General features: G+C 44.9%; 2 protein-coding genes across 2 annotated transcripts in view; one reads left to right on the top strand and one right to left on the bottom strand.

Annotated features, from left to right (window-relative positions):
• Positions 1–11256, bottom strand: part of ARHGAP6 (Rho GTPase activating protein 6) — a 313488-nt gene extending 302232 nt beyond the window's left edge. Inside the window, exon 1 of the mRNA XM_058018515.1 lies at positions 10753–11256. Coding sequence (XP_057874498.1) covers positions 10753–11256 — 504 coding nt within the window. The remainder of the gene's footprint in view (positions 1–10752) is intronic.
• Positions 11257–16388: 5132 nt separating this feature from the next.
• Positions 16389–21157, top strand: LOC131096945 (uncharacterized). The gene is made up of 4 exons (XM_058045578.1): positions 16389–16914; positions 16981–17525; positions 19983–20030; positions 20117–21157. The coding sequence occupies exons 1-3, from the start codon at positions 16389–16391 to the stop codon at positions 19989–19991; spliced, it is 1080 nt and encodes a 359-aa protein (XP_057901561.1). The 3' UTR covers positions 19992–20030; positions 20117–21157.
• The last annotated feature ends 2177 nt before the right edge of the window (positions 21158–23334 follow it).

Raw genomic sequence — 23334 nt, forward strand, 5'->3', positions numbered from 1 at the left:
CGTGCTGAAGCACGCCATGACCTGAGCACCTTGGGCTCAGCACTCCCAGCAGTAAACCAGGACATCACACCATGAGCAGGGCAGGGCAGGAACACCCAGGCAGGAGTCAAAGCTCTCCTCTGCCCAGCGGTGGTGGCACTTCAGTAGCAATCCTGCTTTCCAGCTGATGTTCACTTAGCTACTCATTTACCATACTGTGTTGTCTTCTGCCCTTCCTTGTTTCCTTCCATTTGAACCACACAGCTGGAATCACCTTTTCTTCCTCTTATGTTCTGGTCCATGAAGGAAAAAAGTACTTACCAAGACTGCAAACACTTATGAGTCCAAGCTTTGTTCTACTGTGGGCAAGATCCTTCAGTCAGCCCATTCATACTCCATGCTGGAGGCTGAACCTGCTTGACAAAACCTTTGCCAGCTAAATGATGACTTGCCAAAGTAATTTCTCAAGAGCAAGGAAAAGACACACAGGTCTGATACTGATCAACATGCTTCAGAAGCTCAAAAAAGCCCACTGCTGCATTGTAAACAGCAGCAAATTATGACCTTTTAAATAGCAGAATGGAAGCATTTATTTCAGCAAGCCAATTTGGTACCAGCTTTTTCCAGGCTGTGTGGCCCCATCTGCCTATTCCAGTTCAGTTTAGCTCTGACTGATCCCAGTTACATAACTGTACCCTTAAGCTCATAAATCGCAAGGTCAGTATCAGGTTAAACTCTTGCTGTGTAAGACAATATAGGCAAATCCTGAACAGTCCCATTGCCACACCTATTTTTCTCTGTGTTTGATGCAATTCCCAGCTCAAAGCTCGGCAGGAGATATCCTTTCCTTCTTCCATTTCTCTCACAGGTTATTTTTACTTTTATAATGCAAGATGACAAAAATGAAATTTAGAAAAGCTAAATTGACAGCAATGCTTCTGTACCATCATTTTATTATAGGCATTGAACTGATGTGTTTTAGGCAGCATATCATATGGCCTGTCATGAGCACACTGAGCTACCATGAAATGGTAGGAAAAGTTAACAGTGTTCTACCAAATGTTCAATATTTTTAAGTGTAAATAACCCACAAAAACAGACAAGCTCAATGTCAGAACAAGTATGTCCTAACAACACAATGTCCTAAAGGTGTAAGCCCTTCTTACCCTGGGCTCCCTGGTGCTGGAAGAAGCAGGCTGGCTTGGTTAAATGAGGCGGCAGGAAACCAACCTGGCAAGTAGTTACTGAAAGTTCCCTGCCAAATCCCTGCTGAAGTTCTGCTAGGGCACTGTCTGTCTGCCTCTGCAAAACACTTGAATTTCAGAAAGGTTTAGCTGGGGTTTGTTTTGAATTTTACTGATACCTTTAAAGAGCTACTGTGGCTTACTTCGCATTTGTGAGACACCAGCAGAGTAGGAGTGAGAGTAAGGATATGCCTCACAGAGTAGAAACACACCAACAGCTTTGGAGAATGATTGAATGAAAGAAATTACTCTTCCTACAAGCCTGCTTCCAATGCTGGTGCTGGAGAGCATCATAATTTCTGCAACTCAACAACTTCTGTCCCATCAAAAGTATGTTGCAGCACAAGGGAGAACAGCAGTTTTCATTCTACTGTGGAAAGAAATTATACTTGGGAGTCACAGAATCACAGAAAATATTAGGTCAGAAGGGACCTCTGCAGGTCATCTGGTCCAATTTTCTACTCAAAGCTGGGTCTCATCTTCAAAATTTGATTGAATCCTTTGGGCCTTGACCTATCAAGGACTGAAAATTTCCAAGAACAGAGACTCCACAGCCTCTCTGGGGAGCCCATCTCAAAAGTTAACCACTCCTGCTGTGAATGCTTTTTTACTTAGACATACTCAAAATTCCTCATGCTGCAACTTGTGACTGTCATTGTGCAACTGACAATATCCAGCTGTACCTTCTCCTTAGTCCCATGTAGGTAGTAAAAGTGGATTTTCATTCCCCCTTGATTCTTCTCCAGGCTGAAACAAACCTCATCCTTTCCTCATGCACTAAGCACCCTCATCCTTTAAGTGTCCTGATGGCCCTCCAGTCCATTTGCTCCAGTTTGTCAACATCTCCCTTGTAGAAAGAGCCTAGATGGGGCCCCACAAGGGTGAAGTCCCTTCCCTTGACCTGCTTGCTACCTTTCTGCTCATGCAGTATGCAGATATCCTGCTCTCCACATTACACACCTTCCACAGCTCACTAAATGATAATGATGGTTAGCTTCTTTTCCTCTGGCCCACATGAGGTGGTGTAATTTATCTGCATTTGGGCTAAAAGACAGGTGGGAGGCTCTGTCACACAATTTACTCCAAGAAAAGTATGTTTATCTGTTACATTCACTCTGCCTCTGTTCAGGAGAGGTTTATGGAGCAGAAAGGCTCCATCTGAGCCTTGGCAGGGTGAGGAAATCATATGTGCTCATACCTCAAGAAGAGAAAAGCGCTGAGAAGCCTTTTGGACAGTGTGCCAGAGACTGAAAGTACGTCAATTTGCCAATGTAAATCTTACCAACTATTATGCTAAAAAGTTTCTTTAAAATTCTCCATATATGTTGGCTGCCAATTACATTGGATTCCTTTAGTGAATACAGAATTAAGGCCCTTTATCTCTGAAATATGTAAAACTTCTAATTGTGTCTATTTAAGTAACCTGGCTGCCTCATTCTCCTGGCTTGCTGTGGTTTGGTACCCACTCCCTGGCAGAGCCCACTCTGTGTAGCATCTCTGAGTTCACTGCCCCCTTCTAAAGACCTACAAGACCTGTTCCTGTGGTGTGCTGGAACAAAAGCTGTCACTGGATGCAGACACAAACACATGCTTGAGAAACAGTAGTGAAGCAATGAGCAAGAGGCACGCCATATTTTGTCAGTAGGAATGTTATGAAACAGCCTCAAGAAAACTCAACCATATTTTTCTAATTTATGATGGAGTAGATAGAGTCTTATTTTGGAGTATGAAAATGTAATTTATCCCAATCTCTCTTTCCCCACCACCCCTTTCAAATAGTAGTCTGCACTGTCATCAAATTAAATTAACAGTTAAATAGAGCTGATTTCCAACCAGGACGTTATGAGGATTTAACCTTCCTATACACACATACACTTACAAAAGGAATTGTGGTGATGAGATTGAGAGCAACATATTACCCAGAATCCTTTTAAGATTGAAGACAGGGGAAAGAGAAAAGGGATTGATTATGGTTTAAGAAGGGCAAATTTGAAATATGGACTATCAAAATAACAATATTTGAGAAGTGACAGCAGATGTCTCAATTCACATTCTTTAGCTTCAAATTCTCGCATTTCACATAATTGTTAGCTGGCCCCAGAGCCTCATAGCACTGTATAAAGAAACAATTGCACATCTTCTAAAAACGGAAGATGGTGAGATCTCTTAAACAGCTTGCCCAAAGACCCTATTGTGCCAAAAATTTTATGGGTTTATTCAATAAATTAAAAGGAATACCTCCTGTGGGAAGCAAAAGACATAACAGAACTGAAAACATTTCCTGTAGGAGGAGTATTTTTAAATTTTTACAGAGAGAGGCAAATGAAAACTGAACACAGCACAGCCAACTGGTTTCTCACCACATTAGTCTCAGTAGGGTGCTACTCAACTGAAATTACCCTTCAGAGAAAAAATGAGAAAGTTAGTGCTCAGAAACGATCTTGCCATATTACAACAGTGGCAGAAAACAAAGGGATAAAGTAAATAAAACCTGAAAATAGAAATGGAAATTTTGTATTAGTCCTCCTCTTGCAAAATCAGTTATATGTGCTCAGCGGAGGTACATGTAGTTCCACCACTGAAAATCAAGTCCAGGCTAATTCCAAGGCAATGCAAAAGAAATCCTAATTGCACTAAAAAACCTAAACCTAAATCCTTCCTTTGTTAGCAAGGTCTGCAACACACTTTGTACTTTGCTGAAAACCAGTTTGTCCGATTATGAGAAAAATACTTATCATTTGACTTGGCCAATCCAAATAGCAGGCAACAGCTACAGTAAAACAGCTTTTTTTTTTTTTTTTTTTTCAGTATGAATTTCAGGTGATGAACAAGACTCAGTATCTTCCTTTTTAATTTTTGGCAGGGAGGATAAAGGAAGCTATTGATAACAAGGTGTATTAGAAATGGGTAAAAGACAAGCCCAACATAAAAAGGTCCAAGTGTGTGGAACAGAACTCAGAACCTAAGAGGAGAGAAAGAGAAAAGCAAGTTCCTGGCAGCCACAAGGAGAGTTTGTGCATTGGACTGACTGCTCATGTGCCTCCTCACTAAGTGCAGTGCTCAAAAATCTCTTTCTGACCCCACACACTCAGAGTCCTCACGGGTAAATAGTGTAAGTAAGAAGGTCTTTTCTTTGAGAGGATACAGATGAGATGAAGTAGGAAGATCCAGAAAAGACAGTTCTGGTTTCATAACTGGGGATGCTGATGCAAGCTGTTCCCATGGCCAGGACTGTGAGGATGATGACCCAGGGATGATAGCTTTAGGGTGTGAAACTGATGCTTGGTTTTATGAGCCAGAGACCTACTACAGTACCTAACCTACTTAGGTCCAAAAACACAAACATGTGGTACCCAGCATCTGGTTCCAGTACAACAATGTGGCAAGCATCAGGCACTGGAAGCTCATCAAATCCTTCAAAAACTCTCTCAACTCTCCCGGGGATTTAATAATTCTTAACTGACAACCGGAGTGGAAAAAACATGTAACTTGAAATAGCCAGTCTGTACACATCTAGGAAAAACTAAAACTCAACCAGAAAGCCTCCACATACATTTCCATTGACATGTATTATTGTTACAGGATAAGAAAAGACTTAAAAAATAAGAATTATTTTGAACAAGCACAGCTTAAAAATTTGTACACAATAATTAATACAAAAGCTTTAAAGTGAGGTGAAGAAAGTAAATTCCTAGGACTGAATGGTAGCTAAAGGCTTGCTTCCTTCCTGATACTCTGGTTTGATTAGCAGTCACTGGCCAAAAGGAAGGCACACATTTGAGTACTCTGTTGAAGTCTGAAAGCTCAGTACCTTCCAAAACTGCCCAATGAGTTGCAAACTCAAATGAAGTCTGAACCTTGCTCTGAACCTCCTTATTGCTCTCCTTACAGTTTCTGCAAGGTGAATGGAAAATTTGGCCTCTTCTCCCACAATCCAGACACCTGGTCCAGCTAGCAACCAGTGGGACCCAGGATGCACAAAAGTTGCATTTTAAAATGTTAGCTTAATTTCAGTGGTGTTTATGCTCTCAAATACTGTGCCACATAGCCAGAGAATCAAATATGAGCAGCTTTATATCATGTCTAAGGAGACTAAGACAGGATTGGCATTATGATTTTGATTTTTAGTATTTTTTTTAATTAAGATTTTAACTCTACAACTCTGACACTAATACACTGAAGTTACTACTATGCCATCATGACTGTTCTGCCCTACTTGATCAGAACCCCCTGCTGGCTTCAATTATGAAATTTACATCTGGAAGGAAAAAAAAAATCCCCCAAACAGGCTTAACACTTGTACAGCCTTAATACTTGTACAGCCAGAACACTGTAGAAGAGACTTCTGAAATGTTCTTCACCTGCAAGCTGTCACAGCTGCAGTTCTTCTCATGCAATAGAGTCTGCAAAACTAAATGTGCTTCAACTCCACCATCAAGTCAAGACAGCAGTCTGGGTTGTTAATATTTTAGAGGTTACTCAAAATTACTTTTCAGTCTCATTTCTATTATTTTCACAAGTTCCTTTCCCATTACTTAAGCAATGCACACTTGAAAAATTCTGTCTGTCCTAGCCATCAGCCCCCATATTCTCATCCAGTGTCTTCAGACGTAATTTAGTCGAGAATGGGAAGAGACCACTTGCCAAAATCGGAAATACTGAATATATTTAGTTCCTTTTAGTTGCATTCCTGTCATGAGAGACCCACAACATTCCTGCCCACCAAATTTCGTAATTATAGAACACTTACAGCATTGAATGGAATGGACTCAGGCTGAGACTAACTAATCTGTATGTCCAGTGGTTTGGAATGTCTTAGGAAAGAAAATAAAGCAGAACAGTGTTTATATATATATATTCTCTCCAGAACAGAGTAGTTCACTGGTAAATACCAGCACATACAGTTTTTAGTTTATAAAAAAAAAAAAATCTTCCAAAGTCCAGTTCTCACACATCTTATTAAGAAGACCCCTCAACAGAAAAAATGCAAGTTATAGATTTAAACATGCTACACCCCCATTTTGCTTCCAGGACAGTTAATCAGAGCTCTGTAAGGGAAAATGTTCCAATATGTCTTCTATCCATACAGCAAAATCTCTGGGTGAGGTATCAAGGTGCTTAAGGGTAACAGATACTGCTCTCACAATTGATGTCCATCTAAACCACCACTGACACAGCTTGAGGTCGTTTCCTCTTGTCCTGAGAGGAGAGAGGACCCCCACTTGCTACAAGGAAAGAGAGAATCTACACTGCCTTTCCAATGAATTTAAACTCCTTAAGTACCAAGCCAGTGAATTTACCAAAGCTGACCTGCCAAGGCACCTGTCACCTGAAACCTGTGCTGTGAACGTTCACTACTCCTGATGGCCATGCTATAAAATAATTCAGCTAAACCAATGTTGTTCTGGTAGTGCAGATTAGTTTCTCCAACATCCTTGCAGCTCATCACAGCCTGGCCAGCCAGCAGTGCAGGAGACACTTGGACAAATCCTGGCTTCTCCCCCAAGACCTGGTGAGGAACCAGGGCAACCTTCCCTCCCATGCCATGGAAAACTCCTCCTGTAGTGCTCAACAGCGAGCAAGTGGATCACAGGGTAGGCCAGGAGGAGGAGGAGGAGGAGGAGGTGTGGAAGGCTGAGCCATCCACCCACAACCCGATTTCACTGAGAAGCAAATTGCAAGCTAAGGATGCTGCTCCCTGCCTCACAGGGGCCAGGCATGCAGGTGGGAAGGCTGCAGATGTTTTGCTACCATCACTTTAAAATCAGCTCTCCCCCCAAAAAAGCATACTAGTTGGAGATGGTAATGTTTAACCAGTCAGTAACACACAGATTATGACAGCAAAATAATCAGACCATATAAATTTAAGTGTGCAGATTTGGTTTCTTACAACAAATAGATTACTCAGAGACATTCCCATGATTTGCCATATTTTTTTATCCACTTGCTGTGGCTTTCCATTACCATTTTTAAGACAGAAAAATAAGCACAAGAATTAACACAACTTGAGACTTCACACAGATCTATTAATCTTGAGCTATTCTGATCCCAGCAAATGTATTTCAGACAGTCAGTCAGTGTAAACACTTGCATCCTTAACTCGTGCAGGTCTACTCAGGTATGTTAGCATAAATGTATCACAAATTTTGGCAGAATCAAGGCATTAAAGTATTTCTAGGTATTTTTACCATATTATCCATGATATTTAGCTTACTTAGAGACTTACCTGAGCATATGGAACACTTAATGAAAGGATAATAGACTTAATTTTGCAAGTTAAAGTGCATTTTCTTTAAGGAAAACGACATAAAAGAACAGCTGAGATCAGATGGGAATTAAAGATGAATGCTTTTTTCCCCTTATTAAAAATCCCCCTTGGCTTTGTCCTCCTGAAACCACTGGAAATGTAGTTGCTGATTTCCACAGACCCAGGAACAGGTTTTTTATTTAAGCAGCTTATATACATAAGCAGAAAATAGAAAGGTGAAAGAATGCTTGTCAGAGAAGTAAAGTTCTGCCAAAGAATAATCTTTATAGTTGTAAAAAGGTTCTTGTGAAGAAAACAACATGTCAATAAAGAACTGCCAGGTCACTGGGCAGTGAGAGACACATCTGTCAGATGATGCTTCATATTCAAAAATCTGTGGACCTAAGAATACAGGGCAAACACATTTAGGTGTGACCTGAAATTGGAAATCCCCTGTGCATTCAGGCATTCCATTAAAAATTATTTATGAATGGTGGCATGAACTTCGCAGCAACCTTTCTCTCCCTAGGCCAGTAGACAGGCTTGTCATATAAAATGCAGAAGTCAAATAATTACAATGAAAAAAAAGGTAAAATAAGCAAAACCTGACTGGAGCTGGGCCAGGTGCCCTGCCCCTGCAGCCCCAAGGCGCCAGCTGTCCCAGGGCAGGATTCATCCAGTGCAGGCTGCAAACCCCACCTTCAACGTGTCCCTGTGCATGCCACCACACTGATGCAGCTTGGGACAGTGCAGGAGGTCTGGCCCAGAAGTTATCATTTTGAAGGGGTTCTGATGGGGAGTTCCATGGCATTTTCACTTCACTTTACTCCTTTAAAGATTAAGGTAGCGGGGGAGAAAATAATTCCCACACTTATCTCCTGGTCCATAACCCTGTTGCTTCCACAGTGGGTATAGAGCAATATTTCCTAAAAAGGGCAATTATAATGAAGGTGTTGGAATGAAGGTAAAGAAAACTGATTTTGCATTTATTTTATTCCCAACTTACAGGATGGGAATAAAATACTAAACTACAACTAAAACTTTCAATGTTTATTTTCATTAGGCAGTCATCTATTCAGTTGTTTTTTACAGCCAAGTAAAATCATTACTGTGATGTATTTTATTTCCTAAGCTGAACAGAAATGGAACTACAGATTTTTCTACTGAGAATACAATAATTTGAATAATGGGACCTTTTAAAGCTATAATATTATAAACAGTTACTTCCTTTTCACCCAATAAAATGTGGGTTTTGCCACCTCCTCAAGCACACTTGCTTTGCCACAGCCAGGATGAAGCTGTAGAGACAAAAAATCCTTCACTTAAAAAAATGCACCTCTTCAGATAAACACTAAATAGGAAGCAAACAACTAAGTCCTTTTTTAATAATGCTATTTTATAATGAGACCAGACTGAATGTCCATTAGGATGCATCCCTAAAATAATAGGGAGAACAACAAAAATATTATGTATGAGCAGTTTCTTCTAAAATATACATTTATATAATTTGTAGATGTCTTTGCTGAACAACTAAGTTCATGTCTGTATAGCGTCTTGAAATAGCAACTCTGAAACCAGCGAGTATCAGGTTAAACAAGAACTGACATAAAATTCACAATGACAACACTGGCCCACTGCAGGAGGCCAGCACACCCTGCTCCTGACATCACAGCCTTACCACTGTAGCTGCTGGGACAATGACATCCCTCCCAAAAAAAAAGGTGAGGTGTTAACTATTTAAAAATGCTCAACACACACCAAATTAAGGAAGAACCAGTACTTTGCTATATGCAGTCTGAAGATGTGATATGCTGTGTGTTTTGACACACAGCAGATCTGAAAAAAATGCCCCAAGTGTCCACCACCATAGATTCAGTGAAAAAAGGAAGACCTGCCTAGATATACATATCAGAAGCCATGCTGTGAGTCTTGGACCCAGTAAGGAAACTCTGCACAGAAACCTTATGTACATTACACTTTTTGATAGACCTTATAACATCATTAGTGGATAAGCAGCAAACTTACCCATAAGTAGTGTGATCACTTTTTATCTCACTGTCCACTGGAGGTTTTTATCCTTGATTAGTGTGATCACCTATTTTCTCACTGTTCACTGATGCTACAAATCCCACAAAGTTCTTTGACACCATGAATTTTTTACTATCTTAAAATTCAAGCATCAGGATGAAATATTGCTTAGAGTAACTTCTGATTACAAGACTTCATAATAATCCATTTTTAAAAACTGCTAAGATTCTTCACCACCTCTTTCAACCTTAGCCAGCATGTGGATGTTGCCAGCATGCCTGAAGTTGCCATCCACATGTTGACAGTCCATTCCAATTGGCAGACACTAACAACTTTTACACTCCAAGCAGACAGGGAGATATGGGAGCTCAGGGTAAGATGCAGCCTTTGCCTATGAGAACTGCATTTTGTGATCTTGTGCTTTGTATCATGATGCCCAGTTTGGCTTTGATCTGATATTGCTATGTAAGGTAACCATTTTACAAGAACTTACACATCCCATGGCAACAATGGGTCTGTTTTATTGGTGCATCTAATTATTACCAACTGTGTATAATAAGTTCATCTGAAATGGAAATGGAAATGCTGTTTTCTGATCCCAGTTCTCCAGAAAGCATTACTAAACAGTTAAGCGGGAAACCTCATCACCATGAACAGGATGGAGAATTTCTCAAAACAAAAAAAATTTCTTCTTCTTCTGCTACAAAGGGCTCAGCATAACCAACTCGATGAGCAATTGCTACCAGGAAACAATGCCACATTTTTTGGAAACATTCATCCACATGGTATGGTATCTGCAGCCCAACATCGATGACGTCCAAGTTAAATGAATAAATATTTGCATTGCAAAGTTGCATTTGTCTTGGAATACAATTATTCTTCATGTGGTACTGACACATGTGCATTTTCAAATAAATCACAACTCACTGGGTGTGTGCACATTAAAAACAATTTGTCTATCTTGTTAGAAGCCATCACGTGCTTTAGGAGGTGTGAAACTGGGAGGGGAAGGTTTTACAGGCCTGGGACACATACACACGGAACCCGTCGAGGGAACCTCAAATATCCGGCCGTCCAGCGCCGCAGATGCCAGCTGCCGGCACCAACACCCGCGGCGGCCTCGATGGCCCCGCTGCACCGCGCACCCACCGCGGTGGGGCAGCCCCGCCGGGCCGGGCGGCGGCAAACACGGGAACGGGAACGGGGGCGAGGGCGGCGCGGCGTGTGCCCGTCCCCGGGGGCGGGCGTGCCTACCTCGGATTTCCACACGACGTAGGCGGCGGGGCGAGGCTCGGGCGGCGAGGGTTGCCCCTTCCTTTGCTGCAGCCAGCGCCGGGGCGAGGAGAAGATGCTGTTGGCGGGGCTGGCGGTGCCGCTCAGCGCCAGGGCCGAGGGGGTGCGCGCCAGGAAGGGCAGCTCGCAGCCGGGACTGCGCTTCCCGCGGAGGCTCTCCTCGTCAAAGAGAGCGCTGCCCGGCGGCGAGCGCTCCAGTGGGGTGCAGGGGGTGGAAAAGGAGGCGCCGTGGGGCGGCGGGGCGCCCCGAAGAGCGCGGCGCTCCCCCGGGGGGCTGCCGGCGGCCCGCGCCCGCGGCGCCCGCCCCGCGCCCTCGCCGTCCTCCCGGCCGCCGCCGATGATGGCGGGGTCGAGGCTGCGCGTCTGGCGGAGCCTCCGCTTGGAGAGGCTCTTGGCGGCGGCGGGGGCGGCGGCGGCCGGGGAGGAGCAGGAGAAGACGCTGCTCAGCAGGCTCTGCGCCGACATCGCGGCGGGCGCTGCCCCGGGCACGGCGGGGCGGCCGGGGGTCCTGCCTGGGCTCTCTCTGCCTCTGCCTCCAGCCCCCGCCAGGGCGGCGCGGAGCGACCCTCGGGGCGTTCTCTCGGCCGGGCTCAGCCCCCAGCAGCGCGGCCCGACGGCGGCACCGCGGGGCTCATGGCGGCGTCCGGCGCTGGGGCTGCTCCGGGGCTGCCGCCGGCGCGGTCACTTTGCTGGGAGGGAGAGGGAAAAAAAAAAAAAAAAAAAAGTTACGAGAGAAAAGGGGAGGGAAAACGGCAGCAGCGGAGCTTTTATCTGGGCTCGCCGCAGGCTGCCAGAGTCACTCCCCCCTCAGCCGCGATGGGCAGGGAGTCGCGGGCCGCCCCACGCACACACACACACGCACAGCCGGTCGGGTCCGGCGGCGGCGGGGCCCGTCCGCCTCCATTCACGGGGCGGGAAGGGCCGCTGCCGGTGTCGCCCGCACCTCGCTGTGCCGCGGGACGGCCCCGTCGGGGGCGCGGGGCAGGCGGCCCCGCCGGGCTGCGCGGGCACCGGCGCTGCGGGCCCTGGGACGGTGCAGTTGCGTTTGGGGACGGATCGAGCAGCGGCGGGCAGCTGTTCTCCGGAACGATCGCTCCCGAGGTGCAGCCGAGCCTGGGTCTGACCCTTCTGAGCCCTGCGCCGCGTCCCACTCCGGCCCCGCTGCTGCTTACGGAACCTCCGTCCGCCCCGGCCCGGCTGTGTCGGGCAGAGATGATGTCTCCAGAAAAAACTTCCAGCAACAAACAGGATACTCGCATTGTGCGGCACACGGGACAGGGTCTTCAACGGAGCTCGATTGGTAGCTGTGTTCTGGCCCACGTCTCTCTTCCATCCTCTGAAACACCTCCTTTGAGGGCGCATGGACGGGAGCCCCACAGGCAGCGTGGGTCACCTGTAACTCGTCTGCTGAGTACCTCACTGTCACAGAAAAGGACAGGAGTGGGACCAGTGCCTCCTCAGGACAAGTAACTGAACATGTTTATCTTCCATTGAGACTTTCCCTGTTCCCACTGCAAGCATAAGGAATGAAACATTTACCAGAGAGACAGAGCAAACTTACAGAAAGCAAAATTGTAAAGAAATGCAGAAACAGAACGCACAGAGAGGGACAATACCATGCAGCTCCATGAAGGCAGCCAGCCCCTTCTCACCTGGAGTGAAGGAAGCAGCCCCTCAGCTGCAGAATCTGGCTCCTGCCGCTGCTCCTAGCTGGGAATATCAACAGTTCTCCTCCCCTCACTGGGGGAGTTCAGCTGCGATGTTTGTCAGGTTTTTCCTGGATCTCCAACACCATCATTTATTTACTCTGTGTTTAAACTTTATTAAGTAACCTTTAGCTTCATGGGTCGGTTTGGTTCTGTTGCTATTGTGTCAGTGAATGCTACAGCTGCTAAATTTTTCAAGTTGGAAAGCAAAACACACAGCACCAAACCCTGTTTTTCTTCTTGACCTTTTATTTGTGGAGTAAGTGGAAGATGCCCAAGGACAACCCCTCTGCAAGTGGCGAACCTCCCCAGTCTCAGATGAGCTCACAGTTAGACTGCTGATTCCATGGGGCCTAAGCATCCTTCTTTTGACTTGAAAACCCACCAGCTCCAAAAACCCCAGTCTCCCCAAAACTGTTGCAAGCAGCTCTTAGAAAATTTGTTTAGAAAAAGATTGGTTATTTTGGGAAAAAAAAAAAAAAAAAAAAAGTGCTTTAGAAAATAACACAAGGGTTATTTTCTCCTCCTGCTGCATTTTCTCCTCAAACCCTAGTGAAGGGTTGTGTTGTTCTCTCTGGGGTCCTGGAGTCAATGCAGGTAAATGCTCTATGGCAGCACTTACTGGTTTCATCAATAGAGTAGGCAGTTCTCTCCTCTGTGGCTCTGTTTAAAGTGAACAGCTACAGCACACAAGTACATCCTCTTTCAAAGGGAGGTGTTCTGCTTTTAGGTAATGTTTCCAAATTAGATTTTTTTTTTCTTGGTCTGCAAAGTAACTTTTCCCTCTTATTTTCATAAACTGTCCTATTGCCTAATTCCAAGTTCCTCCACAGCTAAGGTTGCAGCTGTTTCTGTTTAGAGCTTCATTTCATTTTGCCTCCTCATTAATGCCTTCAATAATGTCTCATGCTTGAGACTAAAAAGAAGGTCTGAAGCATCAGACAATCTGCATTTGTTTTTGCAGTTCTGAGCCTATTCTAGCAATTTAGTTGAGACACATCTGCAAATACAAATATACACGTGTGGCTCCAAGTATTTGCTCTTTTTGTCCTGTACAAACATCATGGGAACATAAAGGGACAGGAAGACATGAGGAAAAAGGCAGAGAGGGAAATTCGGAGCTGTAAGGAACTCATCACATGAGGAGCAGAGAGGACAAGCACATTTGCCTCCAGAATTCACCAGCAGCAGTTCCCTGAAGCAGTGAGGTGCCCTGCCCACTTTGAAGGGCTGACACTCCTGGGCACAGCCGGTTGCCAGCAGGCAAACCCCCAAGTTTCCAATTCAGATCCTTACAGGCTGCACACACAGCCTGTGAAAGGAGACTGAAACGATCAGATAAGTGCATAGTTAGGAGCATTCGTCACAAGCAGCAGCTCTAAATGAAGTGGAGGCAAAGCATTCTTATTTCCACCTGCTCAGCCCAGGTATTACTTATTGCTCAGCTGGTTTTCTTCGTGAAAGCCTCCATCAAAAATTACAGTTTTAATGAGACAGAGAGGATCACAGCTGCAATTCAAAGAGTAAATGCAGCATGTGCATAGAGATGATCCATGTAGACAACTTCACTGCTGCTCTTAGCTGCTGTCTGCATCTTTCAGGGGTAATAGCAATAAAACCACTTACTGATTATTTTTGAAGTTTCTGTTCATTATCACTATGAACTGCATTATTGTGAGACCTGGCATCACCATCCTGAAATAGGCCTGAGCTCTTAGTGGGCATGGTGCAGGCACAGGACAAAAACACAGTCCTAATTCCCAAATTTTACTGATAACTTCCAGCCACAAGATACTGTCTGGGCAGCCATATCTGCAGAGGATTAGTGAGATAATACTGGTTGATCTGATGCTGCTAGCCCTTCTTTTCTGAGGCAAAACACTGGAACAGGCTGCCCAAGGAAGTGGTGGAGGCACTGTCCTGGGAGGTATTTAAAAAACCTGTAGAATTGGCACAAAATTATTTCTATTTATGCCTTCATTGCCTTGACATTCACCAACAAAGTCTCCCAGCCCTTTGTGCCTCAAGGTGAAAAAACCTCTAAACAGGGGGAAAGGACCAGGTTGTGGATCTTTTCTTGAGGAGTCACAGACAAATGAAGTCTCAGGAACCAGAAGGGATGAATCTGAGGGTGCTCAAATAGCTGGATAATGTCGCTGGAAAGCCACTTTTTATATTTGAAAGGCCATCAAAATTTGGAGAAATACCTAATGGCTTGGAAAAGGCTAAAAGTTGCACCTGTCTTCAAAAAGAGCAAGGACTACCTAAGCTGCTAGAGGCTGGTGGCTTCACTTGAGGAAAATCACAAAAGCAAGTTCTCTTGGAAGAGAACTTGTGGGCACATGGAGGAGAAAAATGTGACTGGAAAGACTCAGCATGGATTTACCAAGGGTAATCATCAATACTGGAACAGGTTATGGGATTCCTATCACTGATGGTTTTCAAGATCTAACTGAAGCAGGCACTAAGCAATCTTGTCTTAGTTGAGTTTTTGCCTTTCTGTGACCAGGAGGTTGGAGTATAGACCTCTTGAGCTTCCCTCCAACTTGAATCACTTTCTGGTTCTAAACAAATATTAATTTTGAAGCAAAGTCAAGAAAACCTTAACCTTCAGAAAATTTTCAGAGACTTTGTGTAAATGGCTATCACTTGACTTTGTAACAAGCATGTAACATGCTTACATTTTAGAGAAACTATGGTCTTATTGTTATTTTAACAATGTCTGGTTTTATTGATGCCTGGTTAAACTGAAATTGGAAGGAGTGACTGTCACCTGTTAATGGTTGAATTTTAAAAAAAAATTTTTTTATCAAAATGAGAGTGTATTCATCTTAAGAATGAAAAAGCCTGGTTTGTTCAGATTTCTGAAAAATCCCTGAAAATAAAGGTGATTTGGAAAATAGTAACTTTTTGCTACTCTAATTATTTATTTAGAACTTATTAAGCATTAAAAAAAAATCCAAAGCCACTCTTTTACCTTACTTTTTTTTTTCTTACAGAAGAATTCCTAAGTTTGTCATTCCTGGGATTCGATTTTTTTGTTCAAAAAGGATTTAATCTAAAATGTATCTCTTCCAGTCTTTCTGTGAAAATGAAAGAACTGTTATATTTTTTTAACAGAACTTTTGTCTTTGTTGTGGTGCAATTGATCTATAAACACTTCGGCACAGCACTCAAGGCTGCTCGTCCAGAAGAGAAGTGTTTGTGGGAGTAGCTGTGGAGTGGGGTGCATAAGTCCACACAAGGAGCCAGCACCCAGCTTTTACTCCAGTGGGGCTCAACCTTCCTAGCTAAGCACTACTCAGTTCTTAGCTAGGAAAGCTCAATCTGTGTGACAGCATCCCCAAAAAAAAATTAAAAAGCAATTTTCTGTAAAGAGAAAAAGGCTTATTTATACTGGAAGGGAGAAGCAATGTAATGCCATTGTTCCTCAAAACATTTGCTATACTGAAGCAATAATAATGACATATAGGGATATGTAGTAGGCACCTTATGTAGACATAAGGTGCTTACTACATATCCTTACAGAAGTTATATATACAGTGTGCAAATCTGTTATATAGCATATGGTATATGTAACTAAAAGTGGTGTACGTATTTGTAAATGTGTGTGCACATACATACGTACATTTAGATATACATGTATGTATGGAGCATGCATATATATATACACGGGGATTGGGGTCATTTTTTGAGCGAGAGGCAGAGCGTTCCGCTCTCTGCGCTCCCGTCCCGGCATTCCAGCGCCGCCCGGACAATCCCCTGGAACGTCCCGGGGATCGCGGAGCCGCGGGGGGCGGGGCCGGGGCCGCCCGGGGGCGGGGATTCGGCTCTGGCCCCGCCCCGCGGCCCCGCCCCCCGCGGCGCGCGCCGCCCGCAGCCGCCGTGCCGATGCCACGTGGGAGGCGGCGGAGCCGCCGCCGCCGCCGGGCCGGAGTCGCGGCCCCGCTAACGCTGGGGACGGCGCTCGCCGGCCGCCGCGAGGAGGGGAGGTCGCGGAGCCCCCGGGACCGCACCGGGATCGCCGAGACCCGATGGGTGCTCGGCGCGGTGGCGCCCGGCTCGCGGCTCGGCCTCCCAGGCCTAGAGGCGCTGGCGGCGGCGGCCGGGCCTAGGGGCGGCTCGCCGCCCTGGGCGGCGCCCTCGCTGCTGCAGGTGCCGGCGGCGGCCCAGCCGGCCCCGCGGCGGGACGGCAGCGACCTGCCCGCCGGCGCGCCCGCCGCCCTGGCCGTGCTGCGGCTTCAGCCCGGCGCCGAGGGCTCGGCGCGGGCGGCGGCAGCGGCGGCGGCCGGGGCCGCGCCGCGCCTGCGGACCGTCTACGTGAACCCGCGCTGGCTGGAGCGCCAGGCCGCGCTGGGGGCGGCGGCGGCAGCGGCGGCGGCCGCCAGCCCCTGCGCCGAGGCGGCAGCGGCGAGCGGCGCGGCCGGGGCCCCGGCCCCGGCTCCGGCCCCAGCTCCAGCCCCTGCTCCTGCTCCGGCCCCAGCTCCGGCTCCGGCAGCAGCGGCGGCGGCGGGGCAGGGCGAGGCCGAGGCGGCGGCCACCCCCTACGTGGGGCTGCGGCGGCCGCTGGGCTACAAGTTGGCCAAGGCCACGAAGGAGCGGATCTGGCGGGGGGAGTTCATTGACCTCTTTTCCTTGCTCCACACAGAGCTGGCCCCCGAGCACGGCCCGCGCCCGGGGGACACGCTGGACCAGTGGGTCTCGGCCTTCCTGGTGTACGCCAGCGTGCTGTGCGAGAAGCACCCGGCGCGCTGCGGAGCCATGTTCAAGTACCTGGACACCATCCGCAAGCTGCACGCCACCTACGGGGGCACCTCCTGGATGAACTACGATGAGGATTTCCGGCGGCGGGCGGCCAAGAACCCCTCGCTGCCCTGGGGCGACGTCGACTTGGACCTGTGGATGAAGTGGATGGCGCCCCTCAAGTCTCTTGTCCCCAGACGCCTGCGTACCGACAGCGAGACACAGGCCTCGCCGGCCCAGCCGCCACCGCCGGGCCAGAGCCCCAAGCAGGAGGAGAAAAGCCAGGTGTGATGGGCCGATGGCCGCGTGTTTCTCTGCTCTGCTGGCCGGGCATGGCGCTCCCTCGCATGGGAAGAGGAGAAAGGGGCAGTTGGGGTGCCCTTGTTTGGTCGGCAGCTCTCGTTTCGTGGCACCGACCCTTTGCTCGTGTTGACTATAGGGACACGGTATCGTGGGTGCCCGGCTGGCCACCGTGAGCGGTGTGCACGCGGATGGATGCTCTGAGCAAATGTTTGAGCATTTATTGCTCCAGGCACCAGAAAATAGGAACCCCATTAATTCCTTCTTCTGGTGTATTTTTGTATTTTCCTGAAGACATTAGAAGAAAGATGTTCTGTGGTTTTGTTCTTTTCCTTTGAGTTGTCTTTAAAAATCAACTTTCTGAGCAATACAGTTATCTGTATGTAAGGCAAAGAGTACAGACTCTCCTTTATTATGGGAGCATGTGGGCAGTTGCAGACAGCATGGGATGGCAAAACATTGATATGAATAAAGCTAAACTTAACAAGAATGGCCACAGTGTGCAAATTCACCACGATATGAAGATTAAACCTGTTTGGAGGCTCGCTAGATTTAATTCACAAGTTAGAGCCTGTTTTGTGGGAAAAGATGAGTGTGATTAGCAGAAGCAGGGAGGACTTTGTGTACTTGGTTTGCTTTCAGTACAGGCATCACTGTATGAATTGGTATAGTCTGGTGGATGCAGGCAGGTCTGCCCTTTGTCCTGCCTGAGGCGTGATGCTGAGCTCCACAGCCAGCTGCCTGTCTGTATTGGGGTTGTGCTGCTTCTCTTGCACCGGTGACTGCAGTCTGCCAACTCCCCAGCACAGAAAATTCAGCTGGATGCTGAGCTTCATGCCAGCTGAATGGTGACAGATTCTGTTATAATGGCTATGTTTATTTCTAATAAATTATTTTTTACCATTGTAGAAAGAACCTTTGCTTTCCAGAAAAATTTTTGTTGCTTTATCAGATGCTGTGCTTGTCTGATTGCCAGCACAGGGGGACTAAGTTCTTTGCTTTGACTCATGTTAGCCTGGTCCCTTTTCAAGGCATCTGAAAGTGCTTGGTGTATCACAGCAAGTCTTGCCTTTGGTACATATCAAAAGTAACTTCTCTAGGCCAACCTGTGACATAGAAAGGGAGCAAACACCACGCAGTAAGATAGATAAACCCAGGCCTGCTGGCCTTGCACCTTCTGTGGTTGATGCTCTGTGTTCTGCAATTTTTCTGATATGTCTGTTTACATTTCTCCATTCTCAAGGTGAACAGCTCAGTTCTTGTTTTCCTACAGATCTTATGTGAGCACCAGATGGGCAGTGGCTTATAGCTTTCATCTCATGTGAGACTGGACCTTCAGCTTGTCATGTTAACCACTCTTGTAACTTCTTCCACAGCAGCTGGTCTGTCAGTGCTGAGCTTTGCTGGGTTTTCTGCTGAGGCACCAGGGGTCTCAATCCCCATTGATTTTATAGAAACTTCCTAGTTGATTTTTATCAGTGGCATTGTTGTATTTTTTTTCCCCCAGAAAGTGTAAAGAAAAAAAAAATAAACATGTTTATTTTAACTCTTACAAAATATCAAAAGTTTAATGTTTGTAAAATGAGTGGTACTTTCACAGCACAATGAAAAAGTAAAACTTGGGCAATTAATTGTTGTGGTTTCAGCCACCTTTCTGTTACTGGAGCAGTTTTTAATTGGTAGCATATAGTGTCTTAACTCTTTAAAAATGTCCTTAAATGAAATGACGGTTTAGGCAGCTGTCAAATGTAGATGAGGCCTAGGATAAAGCATGAATTTGTCATTGGCATGGTCACAGCAAGGAAATATTTTCTTGGAGGTGACCTGTGCACTTTCCCCGTATCTCCTCAGTTTGTTGCAAGCTCTCTTTATGTTGTATAAAACTACGTCAACAAAATAAGATGCGACATCACACTTGGGCAAAAGAACTGGAGAATTAAAATGGGAGAGAATAGCCTTTTATGGCCTCAAGACTTAGAACAGAACCTAAGCTTTTCAACATTCACACTGTCAAGAGGAAGAGGAGGTGTTTTACAAAAACCTTTTTTACCAGGCTGTTGTTTTGAAATTATTTTCTTTTTGTAGTTTCGAGGGATAGTGTTAGGCAGCTTGACTGGATTTCATTCCCCCTTTTAGTCCAAGACTCCTTGAATTTCAGCGTCATTTAGTTTTTAGTGCCTGTATCTCTAATTCTGCATTTCCACAGAGGGTTAAACAGTAAAAATTAAGTCAAAGTGTAGAAAGCATTGTGTCTGAGCACAACTGTCCTTTCTAAGGCACTGGTGAAGAGCTGTAAATTTGCATTACATGGAAAGAACAAAGTGAGAAATCCTAGTTGTAGTTTCAGTGCGATAATTGGTGTGTGTGTAGGATAGGTGAGAGTCATTCCTGCAAATTTATGTCTGTGTGTATAACTTCAGACAACTCTTTTTTTTTCCCCAGACTCCATGAAAACAGAAGACCAGTTGGGATGGGAGTCAGACTAAGTGGGTGAGTTTATTTATAAAACTGAATAACTTTGGATCTTAAATATTTGCAGATTTGTTAAATACAGAATTTCTTATTGGTGCCAACAGCCTGACTCCGTTGGTGTTTAAGTGGAGCTCTGGTATTCTAGTGCATTCTTTTACCTCTGCTTCTGTTGCGTTGCAAGCTGTGCTAGAGAAGACGTAGGAAATTCATTTTACCAATCAGCAATTGTAACAATGGACTACAAACCTGCAGAGCAAGCCAGTTTGCTGGAAAACAGGAATTCCTGCAGCGCAGCACTTGTCACAGACTATCCAAAGAGGGCAAAGATTCAGGAAGGTGAATAAATTGAACACTGGTTGAATGAGGTCAGGAGCACTCTCCCGGAGGAGAATCCTGCCCTAAAATACTACTTTGAAAGTAAAAGCCAATTTAATGCGCAGATTAAACCTTCTCATTTGACCAAACTTGTGTGCAATCCTGGATCTTTGCAGATCACAACCGGACACTTCAGAACCCTATGTATTATATTTGTTTAAAAAAAATAAATCATAACTTGTATTGTTACAGCTGTTACTTTTGCCATTTCATTGAGAGTATCTGCAACATAAATGTGTATTTGACTCAGAAAAGTATCATACACTTGGGATAATAACTCAGGTTGTCAACAGAATTATTCTGTTAGGCTCAGTATCCTCTTTCCATTGTTCTGCATTAACCATTACTGTCATTGTCAAATAGCCCAACTGTGCATTACAAAATTCTTCATCAATTATAATGATTGACCTAAGTTATAATTTTGTTTTTATCCTAGTAGATTACTTAAAATCGTGACCATCAGACTAGACCTTTGTAGTTTGGTGTTCATGAAAATCTTTTTCACTGATTCACAGTTTTCATTTGGCATCTCAGTATGTTGTTTTCTTCTCCTTTTTCCTTGCATACTAAGGGGTGTGGTCAGGGTAATGCTATGATCCAGTAATGCGCATGATGGTAAGGGTTGGCCTTTAGTTGTTTCAGGAAAAAGCTGCCCTTATGTCCTCTCCCTTTCTCAATATTTCCAATAATATGCATAACATAAAGTGTTTGTAAATTGATATCAAACTGTTTGTGACTTCACCTAAATAAATTTTTATATTTAAATGCTATTCTTAATCTTACCAGGTTTTTTCCTCCCTTGTTCTTGTATTGCCACTTCACTTTTGTATTTGCTTTTTTTATCACCTGACTTTTTACACAATTTCTGGTTTTCAGTTATTAAAGCACAACTGAATTATAATTAACAAGTGAAAATAAATTAGCCTTTGGAATTTTCTTCCAATATTTTGCATAAAGACTTCATAATGTAGCTGTAGCTATCATAGCTTATTCATCTGCCAGTTTTTGAGACAGTGATAGCACATATTGGGCCTTGAAAATGAAATAGCTTCTGTACTAACTACTTAATGGTCTCCAAAACTGATCTAGTGAATGCTGAGATTCCTGCATTTGATACAGTAGAATATAGAGCACTTTTACATGTTACAAAAGTACTTTTTGTTTTCAAGAAGGGGCTTAAGCTCAATCATGTGATCACTCATGGTATTTTTCCTTTGTCCTCCTGTTTTAAGAAATCAGAACCTGGTTACTCACTGGTCTGTGCTGTGTTTGTTTCCATCATTGCTACATGAACCACATGGCTGCTCCATCACTGCAGGCATCTCTGCCTGAGCAAGTGCTGTAGTGTCAGGATTTGGGAAGAGGTCTGGGAAGATGTGGATGTGGAGTGAGGAAGAGTGAGCAAAAACTGGTCTCGTCTGTCTCCCTGATGAATTGTACGAGTGTGAGTCTTAACCTACAGACTCAGAGCAGCACAGCAGCAAGTTTTGGTTTTTGTGTCTGCTTTGAAAGCAGCATAGCCAGCTGGAGTCTAAAACACTTCCTAATGTTCTTTGCTGAGTCCTTCTGCCAAGAATGTTTTGGTTTGTTTGTTACTCCAGCTTTATACAGTCTGGTCCCCTTCCTGGCACTGTCACCACCCAGTCTCCTGCTTGCTGCTGGTTCTGGGTTGGACCACCCTGTCTTCCATATCTGCTGTAGAGAATTGCCAGAGCTCCACCTTGCTCTCCAGTGCCAGTGCCTGCTTTAAAGTCACTGTCTGCTTTCATAATGAAGTTGTGTTTCATGTCATTGGCAGTGATGTTTTTGCAACGTGTGGGACCTCCTCCCCTCTTTGCTGTTTTTCTTCTTCACTCTGAGCCACCCTGTAATTTCACTGTGGTACTTGTGCATCCTTGCATTAGGGTTTATGGTTGCATGTGTGCTTTGCCTCTCATTGCTGTGCTGTAAGATTCTGCAGGAAATTTCCTTCTACACTAGTTTCTCATTAAAATATTGCACTTCAAGGGATTTCTAAAAATTTCAACAGTTAAGTTACTGCATGGATTTGCCTCTATCCTTGACACTGGGGATAACCCTTTAAAGTGCTGTGTGAGGATAGGGCACACATTTGGAGAGAGGCTTGGGATTTGACCAGTGATGCATAGGGAGTTATTTTTCTACAAATACTATTTCCTTAAGTGCTATTTCATAGCATGGGGGGATGTCTTTGGTATAGTTGAAATTTCTTATGCTTTGCTCTAAAGATTTTGAGCATTTGTACAAATATGCAAAACTTTTCAGTAAGACTGAGGGAATTTCCATTTGGGAATATTTGTGTAGTGTGTGGGAATTTATTTGTATGGGAGGACCTGAAGCTTATGGAAAAACAGTTTTCTCTCAATTAACTAGAATTAAGGAGTGTACTTTTGGCGAGTAATTTCAAATAAGTTTATTTTTAGGGATTTCTAGCAGGATAGCTTTTTTTTCCCCCACAGATGTGCTTTTTCATGTGCTGGATTTATATGCATTGTTATTGCAAAGAACAAATCAAAACTAATGCAGTGTGATTCTGACAAAACACAAAACAAGTTGCAATGTAGGGATAAGACTAAAATACGTAGTTCTTTCGGTAAGCTGACGTGCTTGCGGAGTTCAGAGTTGAGCTGTAGCAGAAGTAGAGTCAAATAATTGGGATTTCTAACTTCCACCTGTGTGCAGCAGTTCAGTTTGAGGTATTTAAAGCATCTGAAAAGACAAGGCTTATTAGTAGGCTCTTCTGGCCTTATTAGTACAATGTTGTGTCTTTAGAGATACGGTGACAGTAGAATGTTTTGCATGTGAGGTAGCCTGTGGCATCTGCAGTTGAGCAAAATTACTTCCATCATCTGATGAGATCTTCTCAGTGTGACTTCCAATTTAAGCTTCAGACATTGCTTTCCCATCTTCTGCTGTCTTGAATCATTGT

This window comes from Melospiza georgiana, chromosome 2 (genome assembly GCF_028018845.1).
Source record: "Melospiza georgiana isolate bMelGeo1 chromosome 2, bMelGeo1.pri, whole genome shotgun sequence".
NCBI classification, from domain to species: Eukaryota; Metazoa; Chordata; class Aves; order Passeriformes; family Passerellidae; genus Melospiza; species Melospiza georgiana.

Coding starts and splice junctions, on each gene's coding strand:
- LOC131096945 (XM_058045578.1), top strand. CDS start 16,389: ATGCCACGTGGGAGGCGGCGGAGCCGCCGCCGCCGCCGGGCCGGAGTC. Junction 16,915..16,980: donor CGAGGCGGCAGCGGCGAGCG/GCGCGGCCGGGG, acceptor CTCCGGCCCCAG/CTCCGGCTCCGGCAGCAGCG.